The sequence below is a fragment of the Culex quinquefasciatus genome, chromosome 2 (assembly GCF_015732765.1).
Source record: "Culex quinquefasciatus strain JHB chromosome 2, VPISU_Cqui_1.0_pri_paternal, whole genome shotgun sequence".
Lineage (NCBI taxonomy): Eukaryota > Metazoa > Arthropoda > Insecta > Diptera > Culicidae > Culex > Culex quinquefasciatus.
In genome coordinates, this window is record NC_051862.1 from 118,480,837 (window position 1) to 118,503,699 (window position 22,863).

Sequence of the window (22,863 nt, forward strand, 5' to 3'; positions counted from 1 at the left end):
CTGGGGTTCCGCAAGGATCCCATCTAGGACCTCTTCTTTTCATCTTGATTCATCAGATGACTGTACATTCGGCTCAAAAACAATCCTGCTTTGTTTTGACTGTAAATTAGGTTCATTTCTGAAGTCTGAGCTTTGGTTATTTTTAACTGAAATTTTACTAATTTCTTTCATCCGTTAATAACTATACGAAAACTATTTCATTACACTACTTTTCTCAAGTTGATTTTATGCAAAATCTTCCAATCTTTCGAATGAAAATGGTTGCGTAATGATAAGTGGTTGCGAACACGGTCAAAATTCAAAATTAAGAGTAAGTTTCTCAAAAACCCTTAAAATTACCCTTGAAAAAATAATTTTTGAAATGTTTTTCAAAGTTCGATAGAAAGCCCTCGCGATTACCTTTCCAACGATATATAACTTTTTGATGTTTGGTAATGTATCTCCCAAAATACATCATTTCTCCAAATTAGGGCATTTTTTCGAAAAAATCCATAGTTCAATACAAGTTTTTTATTACAGGTGGCTAACGGCTGACATTTTCATTGGTTCGAAGGTTGTTTTAATGGTTTTTTGGTGCGCTGAATCGAATTAGAACATTGCCGTAACGATTTGAGAATATGTGCATCTAGTGGGACGGTTTCAGCGAGAATTGCTCATTTGCAATTGTTGACAAAGTTTATCAATGGAAATGGCAATAACATTAATAAACCTTTTTTCACAAAATTCCCGGGATTTTTCCAAAACCTGAGTTCCTGAATCCCGGGATTTTTTTATATGTTGGCCCGGGAATTCCCGAAATTGAAAAAAATAAATTTTGGTCTGGAAATTCAGATTTGGTGGTGGAAATAGATAAACCATTGAAATACTTAGTAATCCATAAGAATTTTGAAGCATGCATATTTGTATTCGACATATTCTTACGTAGGGGAAATTGTTAAAATTTAATCCGCAAAATGTTGTAATTTACACATCCGCTAAATGTGAGCGCTTAAAATATCCTCTAAAAGATTTTAATTATTTTTAAAAACGACTTGGTATTACATTTACGTAAATTTAAGGTTTTAAACCTTTAAAAAAAATCATATTTGATTATTTTTCATCAAACACCGAAATTTGAAGTAAATCAGGACAAAAGGAACGAATTAAGGCAGCTGTTTATGGCATTTGTGTTGCATGATAATTAGATTTTTTATTGATTACGTTTAAAACAGAAACAGAACAAATCAATTGGTACACCATTTTCGAAATGTATTGATCTAAAACCTCTCTTATGTTTTCAGACTGTAGTTCAAATTTCCTCGGTTGGCAGTAGTGATGTAAAAATATGTTGTAAAATATTGGGATCTCAATAATATTTGTAACTGAATGACTGAATAAATCTGAATGAATATAACTTTTTTTTTAATATGTTTAATATAAAACATGCAATTCTATTTTTCATCAAAATTCTAATTCCAGTATAGAGCGTCCAATTTTCTGTCCTGGAAAGAAAACTCCCGGGAATTCCCGGGATTTCCCAAAAAAAATATTTGTCGTTTCCCGGGAAATTTGTAAATTTCCCGGGAATTCTCAAAATTTAAGCAAAAGTATACATTGTCTTAACTTGTTGCTATTTTTTAAATAAAAAGAAATAGTGAAAGAACTCAACTCACAGATAAGTTCAATAAGTTAATAACAGTAAAGTGAATTGAAAAATTCACTATTCTTATTGAACCTATCAGTTAAAAAATCAGTCTAAAAAATTTCCTTTCAATGTTTGTTTCAGATGATATTAATTTCTTCAGCAATCACAACTGTAAATAGATCTTGTTTATCTGTTGGGCAACAAAAATTACGATATTATGGAATTTAAAAAAAGATTATAAGATTATAGAGGAAAATTGTTGTAATATCAAGTAAAAAAATGAACCCCTTCCCGAAAAGATCAAAATTAAGTTTTTCTACGTTTTTGTTTACTATTACCAAATTGGAGGATAATTGAATTGGTATCATTGAATGTCTCAAAAGGGTTGTGCTAGAAGAATTAGGTTAATTTGTTTAATTTTTAGAGCACTACAGCTACCAAGGGCGTAAGAGGTTTAAATATGAAATAACTTAACTACATATTTGCTTTGAACATAATTTTAACCAAAGTCTATCATTAAAAAATTGGTGATTGCATAAAAAAGGTATGTTATGTAAAAAGATGATTTTTAGGCGAATTCAATGCTTATCTCTTTATTATATTCTCTCACTGGTCACAAAGACTAATTTTATGGTTTTGGAGCATGGTATCATTTTACGCACTGTCCAAACAATGCAATTAAAATAATAATACATATTTCTTAACAAAAAAAATACTTATAATTATTTTTTGAGATTTTTTACGAAGACAGCTAAAAAATTAAGAAAATTTATATATTTTCTTGAATTTGTATGTTTTTAAAAGCAGTAATGGCATTAATTGATCCTCACGCTTATTTAAATCATTGCTATTGAAATTCTTTACAATATTGTTGCAAAATAATAGTCAGAATCAAATTTTCCGGGAATTCCCGGGATTTCCCGGAAAATTTGTAAAAAAATCCCGTTTCCGGGAATTTTATAACCCCGGTAAATTGGACGCTCTATTTCCAAAGAATTATTTTAAAGCTTTTGTTTGGCAGGTTAAGCACTCGCTCCTAAAATCGTCCAATTAGCTGATTATCACTATTTAACCAACTTTTTTTGTAAAACTATATATAGAAACATGCTTGCTCACCTCCTATTGAGCTATTAATCACTCGATTTCAGTTGAAAACACTTTTTATAAGCTGTAATTGAACGTAAAAGTGCTGATATGGCAACATTAGATGCACGGTTCAATAAGATGCTTTCGATAGAAATTTAAATGTAATTCACCATAATTAATTAAATTAGCTAAACTTCGTATGCGATTAAAATAATAAATTTATCTTTATTTAAAAAAAGTCAAACACTAACGAAACGTTGCTCTTCATTTGAATCAAATTACACGAATATCAATTTTACTCACGTTTTCAAACCTTTTCTCTATGGCAAAAAAAAGTTGTATCTGGCTAAACAAAAGGTACCTGGACCCTTTTCCAGTTTAACCTTCTCGATTTAGTTACGGTAAGCTGCAGGACAAAAAAGTCTAGTCAAATTATCCATCTGCCGTAGCATTCCACCCCCTCACGAGAAAAGCTCCCCCTGTAAAGTGTGTCTAATTTGACGCTATAAAAAGAAAATCCCAACCGTCAACAGTGAGGGACAAAAGACTGCCAAAGAATTTAATTTCACTCACTCAAAAAGAGCACACAAGAAGTAGGATAACTGTTTTTATTTGACATTCCTGTGCCCAATGTCAATCCTTTTTGGCCGCGGTCTTTCAGGATTGATATACACTTTTCGCGTCACATAAGCTGCCCTATAAATGGCAGCAAAAACAAGCTTCCACACTTCCACCGTTCAATTGTAATCGCTACCCAAAATAAACGAAATCCAAACACACTCACCTGTCCTTTCCTCAGAGGCCCCCGAAAATAAATCTTACGTAGGTACCGTGTCAAGGTTCTTTGATTTATTTATTTTCCTGTCATCCCCCTGGCTTGTGTGTCCCGAAAATAGAATCTCAACAGGTTCACACCATGGCCGAAAGTGTGCCGAAAGGACAGTCCACTGGCACTGGTGTTCTCGGTGGCAGTCAACGGAGCAGTGATTTTCAGATAAGCCCAAACCAGATTGTCCCTGACATCCGGGCAAGGTCAGTTGGACCATTTTCAGGGGGGGTCGAACCCTTTCCCGGGATGTGGGATCGGTGGCGTTGAAAGCTGGCCTGGCCTCGTCGAAAGGACGAGAGGTCTGTTGTTTATTTCATTACGGTAATTTGCTTGCTGGGAAAGCTTTTGAGTGTGAGGAAACTCACAGCCACATTTATTTGGAAGTGGAAAAGTGGTAATTCAGTTTTATTCTAACATATTTTACAGTAAGATGATTACAAATCAGTACGATGTGATTTTGGTAATGATTTGTACTGAGATTAAAACAATAAGTTACTTTTTCGTAAGCAACTTTTTGAACAGTTTTCTAATTTTTGTTCGATAATCACAATATTTTTTAATAGGATGGATATTGCACGGAGCAAAATGAATTCCCAAAATCGTGATCAAGCTTTCATGAAATTGAGAATGACGAACAAAGTGTCAAATTTCATGAACGCTTGGTAGGATATTACAAAATTGACTTCTAAATATGAGCTTGATTTGAATCAACATTGGTGGCGCTTCGTATTCAAAGTTTTATGAGGACCAGCAAAATTTATTTATGAGAAATAACATTTTGTGTCTATTGTTGAAACTAAATAAAAAATAAATATTAAAACCAGACAAAATAAAACACATACTACTTATCTGGAGTTTTTTTTTATGAAAAGGTCCAATAAACCAAATTTCCAGTTTTTGCTTTTTGGGTGTTTTTGAAACCACATTGAGTCATGGGTATTAAAAATACACCCAAAAAGCAAAAACTGAAAATTTGGTTTATTGGACCTTTTAAAAAAAACTCCAGTTATCAAAAAACAGCAAATAAAAGTCATGCTTGTGCCTAAACAGCCTCCTACTTTGAAGATGTAAACAAAGCGGGATCATTCGAAAATCACGTTACGCATTCTCTCTATTCATCACTCAGGTAACAGCCACAGTCATGATTACATTAAAAAGTTGAAAATATTTTTGATCATGCACATTTTTCATCCAATCAAGTTGTGTCATGTAAAACATAATAAATGGCGAAAAAACAGTAAGGGAATTGTTTCCAAAAGATGTTTCAACTTCGACATTTTTTCCGCATATTGATGATGTTCGTTTCAGAAAAAAAATACAGCATCGAAACTCGAAATTGCCACGAGCCAAACCAACATTACGTGTAACATCGTAAATCCATAATAAGCATCATTGTAGCAATTTATTATTTACCGGTCAAAATGTGTGCCCCAGTAAATTCAATCTTATCAATAAATTATCGGTGCCATATTGTTTCCTCGTTTTCCCATCTGGGTCCACGCCAGCGAATAAAATCCAGATCCTAACTTTGGCCTCTCCTCGCACTCATCAAATTGTTTTTATTTACGTTTCTTCCTCCTCTCCAGGACCGCAAGTTTCTTCCGCGAGGAGTTTGGTGGGGAAGGCAGGCAGGCAGGCTCCGGAACTGGCGGCGGAAAACGACAAAAACAACAACATCACGGCAATCACGGGACGACGATAAACCGTCCCGAAGCCCACCCCCGAATCAGCGATGGCAAAAGCTGATTCGCTCCAGAATGGAATCAAAACAGAGTGAGTACAATTTTGTTGCTTGCGCAATTAATAACTTTTCGATTGGCGCGTCCTCCTTCTTCCACTTTTCTACTGGTTGGTCCACGGGTCCACGGGTAAAAAGTTAAACGTCTAATTAAATGAATACACAACTTGGAGGATTGAATTTTGCCAACTTTAATTCGATGACTTTTGTCGGTCTGTCTGTTTAGAGCAGCCGCATACAGTTTTTGATTGGTTATTTTCTATCAAAACTTAAAGCGTTCAAACTATTTCGATATGTTTGGTCGAAAAAATATTTCCCAGTATCATTTATGGACCCTTGAACATTTAAAATGTTCCTTCAAAAATTTATTTAGAGTATTATTCAAAAAAACATATTTAATTCACCTTAAAGTGGTTGGTGTCTTCATCACATTATTATACTATCGATAGGGTAAATTCACTAAAAAGATTATTTTCAATCACTCCTGAAAGTATGAAAATTTCATGACTGATGTGAGTAAGAGACAATTTAAGTTTACAATTTTGCCATGTGCAAAGCGAATTTGTGAACGTTTTTCTTTAATCACCAACTTTATTTACGGGAGCCACGATATCTCGAGATGGGACGGACCAAATTGGCTGAAATTTGTGGTGAAGTCTCTCAAGACATATCCCGTGTGCATGACGAAACCCGATTTTGAAATTTTGATTTAAAATAAATACAAAGATCTAAAACTGACGATTTTGTTTATGAAAAACATACAAAAGGAACATCCATAAACAACGTGGACACTTTTTTGGAAATCTCGAATTCTACATTTTTTTATTAGGTCTTACAAACAAATGTAAACATTCAGTGCATTCCGCTTACTCCAATGAACATTGACATAAGGTGTGAAAGGGGTACACTCAACGTTAACATTTGTTTATAGGAGTACAGTTCTCTAGGATTTCGGTCATTCGATTTTTTTTGTATTTTTTAATCCGACTGAAACTATTTTGGTACCTTCGGTATGCCCAAAGAAGCCATTTTGCATCATTAGTTTGTCCATATAATTTTCCATACAAATTTCGCAGCTGTCCATACAAAAATGATGTATGAAAATTCAAAAATCTGTATCTTTTGATCGATTTGGTGTCTTCGGCAAAGTTGTAGGTATAGATACGGACTACAGTGGAAAAAAATTACACACGGTAAAAAAAATTTGGTGATTTTTTATTTAACTTTTTATCACCAAAACTTGATTTGCAAAAAAAAACTATTTTTATTTTTTTATTTTTTGATGTGTTTTAGAGAACATAAAATGCCAACTTTTCAGAAATTTCCAGGTTGTGCACAAAATCATTGACCGAGTTATGAATTTTTTAATCAATACTTATTTTTTCAAAAAATCGAAAAACTGGTCGCAAAAATTTTTCAACTTTATTTTTTGATGTAAAATCAAATTTGCAATCAAAAAGTACTTTAGGCTGGTACAAATATTTTTAAAAGTTTTGTCACCCCCTTCAAAATTGGCCCGAAAATCAGGGGCAAAAAATATGTTTACAATAAACTTCAAAATTTCAATGAAAATTCAAGTGCAACCAGCTGAAATCAAATTAAAATACATTCTCCTGCGTTTAAAATCATTTTTAGCATGTTTGGGTTTATTAAAAAATCTTATGATTTTTTGAAAACTTTCGATGCAAAATCTTTTTTTTCGATACAATTTTTGTTTTTGTCAGATCTTAGATTTTTTGAAAACTAATGATTGCAAAACAACTGAACTAGTGTAAAATGCATTTTAAATTACTTTTTTCATTTAAATGTGAAGACTATGGCTTGTTATTTAAATTTTTATATTTATTTATTTTTTTGCCCCCCCCCTTGACCTCGGCCAGGGCCGAGGGACAAAACTTTTTTAAATATTTGCATCGGCCTTAGTAAAATTTTGATAAAGTGCACCGTTTTCAAGTTAAATCCATATTTAGGTGACTTTTTTGAAAATAGTCGCAGTTTTTCATTTTTTTAAATTAGTGCACACTTTTTGAAAAAATATTTTTGAAAGGCTGAGAAAATTCTCTATATTTTGCTTCTTCGGACTTTGTTGATACGACCTTTAGTTGCTGAGATATTGCAACGCAAAGATTTAAAAAGAGGAAAATTGATGTTTTCTAAGTCTCACCCAAACAGCCCACCATTTTTTAATGTCGATATCTCAGCAACTAATGATCCAATTTTCAATGTTAATCTATTAAACATTTGTGAAATTTTCCGATCTTTTCGAAAACATTACTTCAAATCAAGACTAACGTTTCAAAAGGGCCAAACATTCAATATTACGCCCTTTTAAAATGTCAGTCTTGATTTGAAAATTTTGAAAATAATGTTTTCGAAAAGATCGAAAAATTTCACAAAAGTTTCATATATTAACATTGAAAATCGGACCATTAGTTGCTGAGATATCGACATTAAAAAATGATGGGCTGGCAATATCTCAGCAACTAAAGGTCGTATCAACAAAGCCCGAAGAAGCAAAATATAGAGAATTTTCTAAGCTTTTCAAAAATATTTTTTTCAAAAGTGTGCAAACATGTGCACTAATTTAAAAAAATGAAAAACTGCGACTATTTTCAAAAAAGTCACCTAAATATGGAATTAACTTAAAAACGGTGCACTTTATCAAAATTTTACTAAAGTACTTTTTGATTGCAAATTTGATTTTACATCGAAATATGAAGTTGAGAAAAAATTCATAACTCGGTCAATGATTTTTTGCACAACCTGGAAATTTCTGAAAAGTTGGCATTTTATGTCCTCTAAAACATATCAAAAAATAAAAAAAATAAAAATAGTTTTTTTTTGCAAATCAAATTTTAGTGATAAAAATTAAATAAAAAAACTACTTTTTTTTACCGTGTATAATTTTTTCCAGTGTAGTCCGTATCCATACCTACAACTTTGCCATAGACACCAAATCGATCAAAAAATTCCTTCAAAAGATACAGATTTTTGAATTTTCATACATCATTTTTGCGAAATTTGTATGGAAAATTATATGGACAAACTAATGATGCAAAATGGCTTCTTTGGGCATACCGAAGGCACCAAAAAAGTTTCAGTCGGATAAAAAAATACAAAAATTAAAATTTAAGAAAAAAGACCGATTTTGTAGAGAATTGCTCAGGACCTAATTAAAAACAGTCAAGAATTTATGATTCAGGTGTTTTAATTTTACTGAGATTTTATAAAGTTTATATGCTTAAATACCACCAAAACGAAGCACGCCCTGAACCTCTAATTCAAAGGGTTTTTTTTGCTTTCCTTGATTTCAACAATAGAATAATTTCAGTAATTTAATGATAATTCAAGAAAAAATATAATACATTGCAAAATGGTAATATATGTAAATATATTTATTGTTTTACTAATCAATTTGATTAAAACACATTATTTACATTCAGAATATTAAAATGCAATTTGTTCATCGTTGTTCAATATGGTTGATTAATTAAATTTACAAAAAAAAAGCTTTTTTGCGTTTTATTTCAGAGCTGATTAATGTTCTTTAAAAATCTGTTTGGAGTTTTGTGGAATAAAGAAATTTTCAAAAAATAATTTTAGATCTGATATGAAAAACTTCTTTATTTGTAAATGCACTGAGTAGCGATATATCAATTGAATATGTGAACATTCGCGACATTTAACGGTATTTCCCAAATTTAACGGCCACGGTTTGAAATTCACGGATTAAGCGGCTTTCGTGAAATCGCGAAAAATCACCAGCCCTAATCACGTAAAATGGCCCTTTGACCCAACTGTAAAGTGTTTTTTTTTATGAAATGATGATTGAATTTATTTTTTTGATATTTTTTGAGTTATAATCCTAATTTTTATCTCAATTATACGATAAAAATATTTTTGCAAAAAATTCTATCTCATTGAAACAATTTTGCATTTTAGATTGTGAGTACCTAATAATCGTAAATTCCGAGAAAATTTTCATGGATTTGGATTTGGTTATAAAACTTTCACCTGCCGAGATTCGAACTCCTGGCATTTGAATTATTAATCTGAGTAATTTTATTCAGGCAGAGCAAAATTTAAATCGGTGGGATGATTGTTGGAAAATCCTTTCACAACGATTTAGCATAATTACACTTTATTTAAAATGACGCACTTACATTGGATTTTCAAAGTTTATGTCACCCCTTTAAATATTTGTTCAATAAACTAAAGAATTTCAATAAAAACACAAGAGCATTACAAAAAAAAACATTTTTTTATTTTCATTAAAGTTTAAATTAAAATAAACTCCGTTCCAAAAATATCTGAAATGGTATAATATATTTTCTTATGTCGAAAATGTTAACAAAATACTTGAAAATATTAAGAAACTCCAAATGAGAGGTGTATTTAAAATTTTTATGAACAATTCGCCACATTTGGCCCGCACGCTCATGTCAGGTTCAAATTTAGCCAGCTATTTAAAAACTGAATGGTGAAGGTGGATTAAGTATCATTTTTAATCTTTATATTATTCATTATAAGTTGCACACTTGGGCAGTTAATAAAGAGGATGCATAAAAACTTTAATTATTTACATTCATTTTTTTAGATAACTCTCATAAAATTTCAAATGCTGAAAAGACATATAATATTTGACAGCCTTTAATTTTGTTGTCTTCTTAAATCTGTTTTAATTTTTTATTTATATTTTAATTTTAGGCTGATACAGCATATATTTATAGTTTTTATCTATCGTTTTCCTGAACTTTTACGTTTTTAACTGATCTGTTGTACCAAAAATCAAAATTTGTTTAAGTATTTAAAAGTCTTTATTTAACTGAAAACGCATATATAAACATTAAACAGTGTACAGCACACATGTTTTAAAAGTATGTAATATTGATTTTGGGGATCTTCTAAAAACTTAAAAAAATCTACTTAATTTCAAATATTAGGACTCTTTGGCATAAACCAGTTTTAGAAATATCCATTCCAAAATTCAAAAGCAGACTGCATAATTCTATCAATTCACCCCATCTGACGACATAAGTCGGCAGGCTTTCAAATGTTCAATCCACTTGCAAAACGTGCATCTTATTGCCATAAACACATGCTAATGACTGTGTCGTATTCCGCAGACGACGATAATATCTCCCTACACTTTTGCCCTGCACGCTGCTGCAGATAACACCGCGTGACAAAGTGGGACACTCGGCAGGGAAAAAAAATTATCAACGCAATATTAACGCCAGACGGGAAATCGCTGTCTCGTTAGATAGAATCGAGCGACGAGGGAAAACTGGCAGCTCCACGGATTTATGTGTGGCAGCTCGGCAAAAACCATTAATTATAAAGTCGATATCCATCCGTCTGTCTGGTAGCAGCTGAGCAGTTCTCTGGAGAAACGTTTTTTTTACAATGCCTTTATTTTGTTTGGATACATTTTGGTTCAATAATAGATATCTTACGAACGAATTTTGAATAAGCCAATTAAAGATATTTTTGAAGACTTCAGACCGTTACAAATATTTTTTGAAATTTATGTCCCTCGACTCTGGCCAAAGTCAAGAGGCATTTTAGACCTGCCCAGTTGTTTGGCAATCATTAGTTTTTAAAATATCCAAGTATTGAAGAGATTTTTTTTCGCCAAATAAAAACATTTTGAGGTGCTGTACCTTGGAAATCCACAAAAATTAAAATATTTTTGATCGATCGCATACATGTTGAATATGATGTTTAATTCAGGAAAATGCATTTCAAATTGTTTTCAGTTGGTTAGACTTCTATTTTCTTTAAAAGTTTTAAGTTTTTTGAAAAAAAATGGTTTGCCCCCTGATTTTTTAGACCAATTTTGAAGGGGGCGACATAAACTTTCTAAAATATTTGCAACGGCATAGTCTAAGCTAAAAATTTTATAACTGTCAATCCCAGAGAACTGCGCAACAGAGATACATGACAAGGGAGGTGTGGTTTGAGGGTTGGAAAACTAGTAGCACAAGCCGGCCGGCAACCGGCGCGTGTGGGACATTGAAGTAGAACACTTCGCAAAAAGGAAAAACTATGTTCCAACCACTTCAGACGTATTGATTACAATTCGCTAGTGAAACATTAGCGCCGTCGACGTCGGTCGTCGTTTGGGCAATACAAGCTAACCCTGCGATACACATAAATCGATATCAGACCGTAAACCTTTTTTCGACTTTTTTTTTCCTGCTCTCGATACTGACTTGCAATACAACACTTAAAGTACACCCAAACAGCCCCCGTGGTGATTGCTTCAGTCATGCGATCTATTGCTGCAGAGGCTGCTGCTGCTGGTTGTCGGTTTGAACTATCGTTGGTAGCAGCTCCTCCGACCCTGCTGGGACTGAGCTCACTTTGCAGGTCGAACGCCAACGTAGTCGTCGTCGTCGCCGACCATTAGATGCGGAAAATTGTAGTAATTTGAGAAAAGTGCAATTTATGCTGCACCAGGTCACGAGCCAAACAGCAACGGAGCAGAGGTATAATGTTCTCCAGAAGAACGAACTTGGAGTGCCTATTAGCGGGAGGAATCTTTTCAACGGTTCGCCAGAACCTGTAAAGCAATAAACTGTTGTCATTCTGCTCGAAGTGCAATTCAAATTTGATTAATTTGGTGGCTAAATTGAGCTTAAAACAATGGTAAGCTTGCTAGTCTCTGCCCAATTACAAAATAGAGATTTTCGATTTGATTGATTCAGCTTATGAAGAAACAAAGAGTTCCATGAATAAAACACAAAAATTCCAAGCGGGCGATCCTTTTCGATATTTTCCGGTTATTTCAAATGACGAAAAGGTTTTTTTTTTCACCACTGAAACTAAAAATATCTTTCAGAATCCATTTGAGTTCAGAAAATTAAACTTTTCATTACTTGTATCGAAAAGAAATACTTTTCAATAACGTCGAGAAGTTTAACACTTATTTTGACGGCAAATATCAATAAAACAAGGAAATAAACGTATTATTGAAAAAAATCTAATTTAAAGGGGCAACACTTCCGTTATTGGTGATGCGAACTAGGTCATTTTGTAATAATTGAATGATAGAAAAGTAAGTAGTTTCAAAACGGAATTGAAAAAAGTTTCATTTTTTTTTTCTTATTGAAAAAAACATAGTGCCTGTCTAGAAAGAGTCAATTCTCGACATTTTCTATTTCCCGGGAATCGAGCGTTAAATTTTCAAACCCCCGAGAATTCTCAAGCCCCAAAAATTTAGTTTTAATACAGAATTATTCAAAAGTTTCAAATTTTCTTTAACAATTGTAGTGTATTTGAGCATTTCTCTACGAAATCGGCCGGTTTCGACCAAATTTATTTTTTGTATTTTTGCCTTCCTCACTGAGGTAAGGCTATAATCCTGCTCTAAAATTGAACTTTTTATTAAAAGCTCGAAAACCCACCTTCATGTATACATTTCGACTCAGAATCGAAAACTGAACAAATGTCTGTGTGTATGTGTGTGTGTATGTGTGTGTGTATGTGTGTGTGTATGTGACCAATAATGTCACTCAGTTTTCTCAGCACTGGCTGAACCGATTTTGACCAAACCAGTCGCATTCGACTTGGTTTAGGGTCCCATACGGTGCTATTGAATTGTTTGAAGTTTCGATAAGTAGTTCAAAAGTTATGTATAAAAATATGTTTTCGCATTTTTTTGGATGTTGAATAAATGGCAGTAAACTGAACCAAACATCATCATGTTATACATCGTTAGTTAGGTAATTGAAAGACCTTTCCAACGAGTCCACAACATTGAAGATCTGGCAACCCTGTCTCGAGTTATAACCACTTAAGTGATATTTATGTACTTTATTGTAGCCGGATCTCATTTAAATGTATGTAAACAATGTCCGGATCCTTCATTCGATCCATCGTTGGTTAGGTAATCGAAAGACCTTTCCAACGAGTCCACAACATTAAAGATCTGGCAACCCTGTCTCGAGTTATAACCACTTAAGTGATATTTATATACTTTTTTGTAGCCGGATCTCACTTAAATGTATGTAAACAATGTCCGGATACATCATCCGACCTATCATTGGTAAGGTATTCGAAAGACCTTTCTAAAGAGTCCAAAACATTAAAGATCTGGCAACCCTGTCTCGAGTTATAACCACTTAAGTGATATTTATGTACTTTTTTGTAACCAGATCTCATTTAAATGTATGTAAACAATGTCCGGATCCATCATCCGACCCATCGTTGGTTAGGTAATTGAAAGACCTTTCCAACGAATCTACAACATTGAAGATCTGGCAACCCTGTCTCGAGTTATGACCACTTAAGTGATATTTATGTACTTTTTTGAAGCCTGATCTCACTTAATTGTATGTAAACGATGTCCGGAACCATCATCCGACCCATCGTTGGTTGAGTAATTGAAAGACCTTTCCATCGAATCTACAACATTGAAGATCTGGCAACGCTGTCTCGAGTTATAACCACTTAAGTGATATTTATGTACTTTTTTGAAGCCGGATCTCACTTAAATGTATGTAAACAATGTCCGGATCCATCATCCGACCCATCGTTGGTTAGGTAATTGAAAGACCTTTCCAACGAATCTACAACATTGAAGATCTGGTAACCCTGTCTCGAGTTATAACCACTTAAGTGATATTTATGTACTTTTTTGAAGCCGGATCTCACTTAAATGTATGTAAACGATGTCCGGATCCATCATCCGACCCATCGTTGATTAGGTAATTGAAAGACCTTTCCAACGAATCTACAACATTGAAGATCTGGCATCCCTGTCTCGAGTTATAACCACTTAAGTGATATTTATGTACTTTTTTTGTAGCCAGATCTCATTTAAATGTATGTAAACTATGTCCGGATCCATCATCCGACACATCGTTGGTTAGGTAATTGAAAGACCTTTCCAACGAATCTACAACATTGAAGATCTGGCAACCCTGTCTCGAGTTATAACCACTTAAGTGATATTTATGTACTTTTTTTGTAGCCGTATCTCACTTAAATGTATGTAAACGTTGGTTAGGTAATTGAAAGATTTTTCCATCGAATCTACAACATTGAAGATCTGGCAACCCTGTCTCGAGTTATAACCACTTAAGTGATATTTATGTACTTTTTTGTAGCCCGATCTCATTTAAATGTATGTAAACGATGTCCGGATCCATCATCCAACCCACCGTTGGTTAGGTAATTGAAAGATTTTTCCATCGAATCTACAACATTGAAGATCTGGCAACCCTGTCTCGAGTTAAAACCACTTAAGTGATATTAATGTACTTTTTTTGTAGCCGGATCTCATTTAAATGTATGTAAACAATGTCCGGAACCACCATCCGACCCATCGTTGATCAGGTAATTGAAAGACCTTTCCAACGAATCTACAACATTGAAGATCTGGCAACGCTGTCTCGAGTTATAACCACTTAAGTGATATTTATGTACTTTTTTGTAGCCGGATCTCACTCAAATGTATGTAAACAATGTCCGGATCCATCATCCGACCCATCGTTGGTTAGGTAATCAAGAGACCTTTCCAACGAGTCCACAACATTGAAGATCTGGCAACCCTGTCTCGAGTTATAACCACTTAAGTGATATTTATGTACTTTTTTGTAGCCGGATCTCATTTAAATGTATGTAAACAATGTCCGGATATATCATCCGACCTATCTTTGGTAAGGTAATCAAAAGACCTTTCTAACGAGTCCAAAACATTGAAGATCTGGCAACCCTGTCTCAAGTTATAACCACTTAAGTGATATTTACGTACTTTTTTGTAGCCGGATCTCATTTAAATGTATGTAAACAATGTCCGGATCCTTCATTCGATCCATCGTTGGTTAGGTAATCGAAAGACCTTTCCAACGAGTCCACAACATTAAAGATCTGGCAACCCTGTCTCGAGTTATAACCACTTAAGTGATATTTATGTACTTTTTTGTAGCCGGATCTCATTTAAATGTATATAAACAATGTCCGGATCCTTCATCCGACCCATCGTTGGTTAGGTAATCGAAAGACCTTTCCAACGAATCTAAAACATTGAAGATCTGGCAACCCTGTCTCGAGTTATGACCACTTAAGTGATATTTATGTACTTTTTTGTAGCCGGATCTCACTCAAATGTATGTAAACAATGTCCGGATCCATCATCCGACCCATCGTTGGTTAGGTAATCAAGAGACCTTTCCAACGAGTCCACAACATTGAAGATCTGGCAACCCTGTCTCGAGTTATAACCACTTAAGTGATATTTATGTACTTTTTTGTAGCCGGATCTCATTTAAATGTATGTAAACAATGTCCGGATATATCATCCGACCTATCTTTGGTAAGGTAATCAAAAGACCTTTCTAACGAGTCCAAAACATTGAAGATCTGGCAACCCTGTCTCAAGTTATAACCACTTAAGTGATATTTACGTACTTTTTTGTAGCCGGATCTCATTTAAATGTATGTAAACAATGTCCGGATCCTTCATTCGATCCATCGTTGGTTAGGTAATCGAAAGACCTTTCCAACGAGTCCACAACATTAAAGATCTGGCAACCCTGTCTCGAGTTATAACCACTTAAGTGATATTTATGTACTTTTTTGTAGCCGGATCTCATTTAAATGTATGTAAACAATGTCCGGATCCTTCATCCGACACATCGTTGGTTAGGTAATCGAGGGACCTTTCCAACGAGTCGACAACATTAAAGATCTGGCAACCCTGTCTCGAGTTATAACCACTTAAGTGATATTTATATACTTTTTTGTAGCCGGATCTCACTTAAATGTATGTAAACAATGTCCGGATACATCATCCGACCTATCATTGGTAAGGTATTCGAAAGACCTTTCTAAAGAGTCCAAAACATTAAAGATCTGGCAACCCTGTCTCGAGTTATAACCACTTAAGTGATATTTATGTACTTTTTTGTAACCAGATCTCATTTAAATGTATGTAAACAATGTCCGGATCCATCATCCGACCCATCGTTGGTTAGGTAATTGAAAGACCTTTCCAACGAATCTACAACATTGAAGATCTGGCAACCCTGTCTCGAGTTATGACCACTTAAGTGATATTTATGTACTTTTTTGAAGCCTGATCTCACTTAATTGTATGTAAACGATGTCCGGAACCATCATCCGACCCATCGTTGGTTGAGTAATTGAAAGACCTTTCCATCGAATCTACAACATTGAAGATCTGGCAACGCTGTCTCGAGTTATAACCACTTAAGTGATATTTATGTACTTTTTTGAAGCCGGATCTCACTTAAATGTATGTAAACAATGTCCGGATCCATCATCCGACCCATCGTTGGTTAGGTAATTGAAAGACCTTTCCAACGAATCTACAACATTGAAGATCTGGTAACCCTGTCTCGAGTTATAACCACTTAAGTGATATTTATGTACTTTTTTGAAGCCGGATCTCACTTAAATGTATGTAAACGATGTCCGGATCCATCATCCGACCCATCGTTGATTAGGTAATTGAAAGACCTTTCCAACGAATCTACAACATTGAAGATCTGGCATCCCTGTCTCGAGTTATAACCACTTAAGTGATATTTATGTACTTTTTTTGTAGCCGGATCTCATTTAAATGTATGTAAACTATGTCCGGATCCATCATCCGACACATCGTTGGTTAGGTAATTGAAAGACCTTTCCAACGAATCTACAACATTGAAGATCTGGCAACCCTGTCTCGAGTTATAACCACTTAAGTGATATTTATGTACTTTTTTTGTAGCCGTATCTCACTTAAATGTATGTAAACGTTGGTTAGGTAATTGAAAGATTTTTCCATCGAATCTACAACATTGAAGATCTGGCAACCCTGTCTCGAGTTATAACCACTTAAGTGATATTTATGTACTTTTTTTGTAGCCCGATCTCATTTAAATGTATGTAAACGATGTCCGGATCCATCATCCAACCCACCGTTGGTTAGGTAATTGAAAGATTTTTCCATCGAATCTACAATATTGAAGATCTGGCAACCCTGTCTCGAGTTAAAACCACTTAAGTGATATTAATGTACTTTTTTTGTAGCCGGATCTCATTTAAATGTATGTAAACAATGTCCGGAACCACCATCCGACCCATCGTTGATCAGGTAATTGAAAGACCTTTCCAACGAATCTACAACATTGAAGATCTGGCAACGCTGTCTCGAGTTATAACCACTTAAGTGATATTTATGTACTTTTTTGAAGCCGGATCTCACTTAAATGTATGTAAACGATGTCCGGATCCATCATCCGACCCATCGTTGGTTAGGTAATTGAAAGACCTTTCCAACGAATCTACAACATTGAAGATCTGGCAACCCTGTCTCGAGTTATAACCACTTAAGTGATATTTATGTACTTTTTTTGTAGCCCGATCTCATTTAAATGTATGTAAACAATGTCCGAATCCATCATCCGACCCATCGTTGGTTAGGTAATTGAAAGACCTTTCCAACGAATCTACAACATTGAAGATCTGGCAACCCTGTCTCGAGTTATAACCACTTAAGTGATATTTATGTACTTTTTTGTAGCCGGCTCTCACTTAAATGTATGTAAACAATGTCCGGATCCATCATCCGACCCATCGTTGGTTAGGTAATTGAAAGACCTTTCCAACGAGTCCAAAACATTAAAGATCTGGCAACCCTGTCTCGAGTTCTGACCACTTATAATGCCACTTATGAGCCCTTGAGTGATATGTGTGTTTTTTTGGATCAAATTTGTGTCCAAACCCATCATATTACATATCACCCATTGTTGGAAAAGAGTGAGGAAGGCACCAACCACATAGGTGGATTAAGTTAGTTTTTTATTAGGCTCAAACTCTGTGGGGGCTATACAATTTTAGCAGCTAGCAATTCTCTACCAAAACCGGAAATGGATTTTATATGTATTTTTTGATTTGGCTCAAACTTTGTGGAGGCCTTCCCTATGACCAAATAAGCTATTTTGTGTAGCGACCCTAAGTCGCTTACCTACTATACATAGACTACAGTTATTGTTTGTCATGAACAATGTCAAGTGATCTTAGTATTTAACGGCCTGAGCTTGTTCAGTCGCTGGCTTATTCTTGTATTGTGCAGTCAATAATCAGTGCTTCTTGGGCTTCTTGTGTTGTACAGTCAATGATAGTGTTCGGACGGGGTTTTCGCGTGCGGTCGTAGTGACGTTTGTTAGTTGTAGAGACGCGAGTTTTTAGTTGGAAATAATAGAAGTTTTACAAGTTAGCTTGAGTTTTTGGTGTTCAGTATAATATCACAGTTTTTTCCCTGATTTGAATTGTCCGCCGCTCGGACGTTAGCTACATTTGCGTCATTGGTTCACCCATACAAGCCTCCATACAATTTTGGCTGCTGTCCATACAAAAATGATATGTAAATATTCAAACAGCTGTAACTTTTGAGTGAATTTCTGATCAATTTGGTGGCAAAGTTGTAGGTATTGTTGAGGACTTTTGAGAAAAAACTAGGTACACGGAAATTTTTTTTGCAGATTTTGTTATCAACTTTTTTTTCACTAGAACTCAATTTCCCAAAATACGTATTTTTTGATTTTCGAGATTTTTTGATATGTTTTAGGGGACAAAAATCCGCAACTTTTGAGCCATACAGAAACATGGTCAAAAAATCTGCCGCCGAGTTATGAATTTTTGAAAAAATAGTGATTTTTGGAATAAATCGAAGTTTCATGCAAAAACAAGTTTGACATTTATTTTTAATGCAAAATTGAATTTGCAATCGAAAAGTACTTTACAGATTTTTTTATAAAGGGCTCCGTTTTCAAGATATAGCCACCGAAAGTTTGATTTTAGCGAAATATTTGCCGTTTTTCAATTTTTAAAAATAGTGACCATGAGTGACCATTTCTAAAAACATTTTTTTTTGAAAAGTTCAGAAAATTTGCTATAAAATTGTCTAAGAGATATTAAAGATTGGACCTCGGGTTGCTGAGATAGAGCCGCTTTAAGAAAAAGAAACACGAAAATTGAAGTTTTCTTAATATCACCAAAACAACCCACCATTTTCTAATGACCATATCTCAGCAGCTGATGGTCCGATTTTCAATGTTAATACATGAAAATTTCGTGAAATTTTCCGATCAAAAAAAAAATATTTTGAAAATTTTTAAATCAAGACTAGCATTTTAAATGGGCGTAATATTCAATGTTTGGATGAAACTTCGATTTTTCCAAAAATCACTATTTTTTCAAAAATTCATAACTCGGTGGCAGATTTTTGACCATGTTTCTCTATGGCTCAAAAGTTGCGAATTTTTGTCCCCTGAAACATATCAAAAAATCTCGAAAATCAAAAAATACGTTTTTTGGGAAATTGAGTTGTAGTGAAAAAAAGTTGATAAAAAAAATCTGCAATTTTTTTTCCGTGTACCTATTTTTTCTCAAAAGTCCTCAACAATACCTACAACTTTGCCGAAGACACCAAATTGATCAGAAAATTCACTCAAAAGTTACAGCTGTTTGAATATTTACATACCATTTTTGTATGGACAGCAGCAAATTGTATGGAGACTTGTATGGGTGAACCAATGACGCAAAATAGCTTATTTGGTCATAGGGAAGGCCCCCACAAAGTTTAAGTCAAATCAATAAATGCAAAAAATAAAAATGGTCGAAATCGGCCGATTTCGTAGAGAGTTGCTCAGCTGTCCATACAAAAATGGTTCGTAAATATTCGAAATTCTGTTACTTTTGAAAGAATTTAATGGTCAGTTTTATATATTCGGCAAAGTTGTAGGTATTGATGAGGACTGTTCAGAAAAAAGGTACTTTTCTTTTCATAAAAACTCAATTTCCCAAAATATTTTCTTTGTGCTTGGTAAAATCCGATTCCAACATCTATTTTGCCTTTAAATTAAATTTTAAAAGTATCACAATGGTATACTATATCCCGGAGAATGAATATTCATATGTTTTTGTTCTAAGACATTTTTAAATGCACCTTATTTCTCAATTGGCTCGAATTTGTTGCTGAAAAATCGCTCAGCTTACCTTATGTTGATACATTTTGCATCATTTTAAACCATTATTACCCTTAGAATAGGGATCCCCCTTCTAAATTGTATACACCTTTCGTACACAAACGGCAAAGAAATCCTGCTGAATGAAAAAAGGCACTTTTCATCTTGGCCAGCCCCCCACTAATAAAATGCAAACACATGAAACACATACAAGCACGCATTCTCCCCAGCATCAAAATAGAGGGAAAATGAAATGCCGCCACATTTCCAAGGAAACCTGAGCTATACCAGCATCCAGAAGTCCTTGCGAGTGCGATACAAAGTCGCAGGATGTTGGCTCAAACGGCGATGATGATGATGATGAATACATTTTCTCGCCCCTGGAAAACCCACCGTCATCGTCGTCGTCGTGGTTGGTGGTTGTGGTGGTAGTGGTAGTGCAGCAGTAAGGAATAAGGAGCCAAAAATTATACTGAAAAAAGGTAACAACCACAAAGAGGATGCTGGCTGCCATGGAACCACTAGAACTGATGGTGTGGTGAGAGCAGCATCCTCGGTAACCTTTAATGCTCTTAGCTTTTGCCACCCTCGTCCAAACAATGAAAATGTGTTCGAACAAACAGCACGTTTCACAATGGCACGACACGACGTGATAAGCAATGCAGCAGAAACACCGTGCACTACTACAAACACAAAAGCTGCTTCTCACACTTTACCGGGCAATGGTAATGAGCTAGACAGGGGTTTTCAAGACTTGCGATTGTGTTTCCAAGCAATTCTTGGGAAGAGGTGGTGACTGGCTGAAAACTTGGGAAAGGTGTGTACCAGCTACGAGAATGCGGAAAACTTGTGTTTTTTTTTTGTTCTGTGCGAAACCAGACTAGACAAGAAGCGTTTGTGAAGTGTTGATACTGTTGATGATTGTGACAAAGCTTCGGTGCCTAGACCGGCAAAACAGGTTTTGCTTATTGTAATGTTATTTTAGATCTAGATTCAAGACACATTCAACAACGTTAATTTAATTCCATTTTAAACAGAATGTAAATGAATTTATTGTGAATGTGATATTCTTTTTTTGTGGAATAATGTTCGTTGAGATATAAGCGGTCTTAAAAAGTGAGACATTCAAATGATGTCTGAATTTCAAGAACAAAATTCAACTGATGCTAAAAACCGACAGTTATTAAATTTTGGAAACTAATTACAGAATCGAGATGACGAGTGAGCATATCTTTCTAATACAGAAATTTTCAACCTTTTAAGTTCTATTTTTCTTAAGGCTAATTTTCAAAAGCATTTTTGAAAATTGAATAATAGGTAACAATGCACAAGTATTATCATTTTCAATGTGGTTGCAATGTTTGTTGAAGCAGCCAGCAGGCTTGGCCGAATGGTTAAGCTGTCCGCTTCGTAAGCGGAAGATCATGGGTTCGATTCCGATCTTGGCGGCGTTTGGACTCGCAATCCAAAGGTCGTCAGTTCGAACCCTGGAGTGCTCTCCCCATTCAAGCCTTTGGACTCCTAGATTCGAGCAGAAACTTGCAATAGAGACCAAAAAAGACCTGTGGGTCCTTAAAGTAGATGGTTTGACTTTTGATTTTTTTTTTTATTTTTTTTTGTTTGTTGAAGTTGAGGTACCGGGACCGTGGTGTAGGGGTAAGCGCGGTTGACTCTCACTCAGTCGGCTTGGGTTCGATCCCATAAAGTCCCGGTGGCATTTTTCGAGACAAGGTTCAAAGAAAACAAAACTCATTAAAATACTGTTTTCAAATCATTTATTCTTTGAAGATCAGTTTATGTTTGAATGAATGCAACATTTCACAGAATTACACCGACCAACACATGCTCTGCGCAGGCTAAACTCAAGGGAAAGCATGAACCCAGAATACGTGCACTTTGAAAAATATGTAGACAGGGACAGATGGTATTTCTCCAAAATTTGTATGGAGAATTAGTGCGCTGCTCCCACATATTGATTCAATTATGGCTTGCGAAATGCTTCAGAAAAATTAATCAATGTTGTTGTTGTGTACGTGTTCTGGGGACCCCAAACTTCATGCTTCCCCTCGAGGTGAGCCTGCGCATTTTTGTCACTTGTTGAAGGGTCAGTATTATCATAAATATTTTTTTCATAATTGAGCCTCATGTTTTGTCAATGACTGCTCAAGATTGAAAGAATACCGAAACGCACAGAATTATTATTTTAAATTTATTTTCAAAGAAGTTTTCATAGCAACCATCCTTAAACTACGTGGACACGACCCCTTTCCTTCCTTCTTAATGGTTCACGTTGTTTGGCTTCATATGAAAAATCCCAAAAATATTAAAATATTAAAAATAATAATATTAAATAAAAATCTATTCATGATAAAACAACAATGGAAAACGCAAATGCAAAATTAGGACGCGATTGACATAATACTTTTTGCAACAAGTTGCAAAATTACAGTTTGCAAAAAAAAAGTGCTGAAAAAAAGAGTTTTGAAGCGAGTTGCTTGCAATTCCCAAAAAATAAAAGGAAGAAATGGATTTTTCAATGAAACGTTTGTTTTCCCGCTTTAGTTAGATGTCCGTTCGCTTGAATAATTCCAAATAAAAAAACGTC

At 34.6% G+C, this 22,863-nt stretch overlaps 1 protein-coding gene across 5 annotated transcripts in view; it reads left to right on the top strand.

The window, feature by feature from the left end:
• The window catches only part of LOC6032431 (uncharacterized protein PB18E9.04c), a 265,877-nt gene that overhangs the window by 107,542 nt on the left and 135,472 nt on the right, over positions 1-22,863 (top strand). For all 5 annotated transcript variants that reach the window (XM_038250173.1, XM_038250172.1, XM_038250176.1 and 2 more), the window contains exon 3: positions 5,126-5,312. In XM_038250173.1, the coding sequence (XP_038106101.1) occupies positions 5,272-5,312 (41 nt within the window). In that variant the 5' untranslated portion in view covers positions 5,126-5,271. The remainder of the gene's footprint in view (positions 1-5,125; positions 5,313-22,863) is intronic.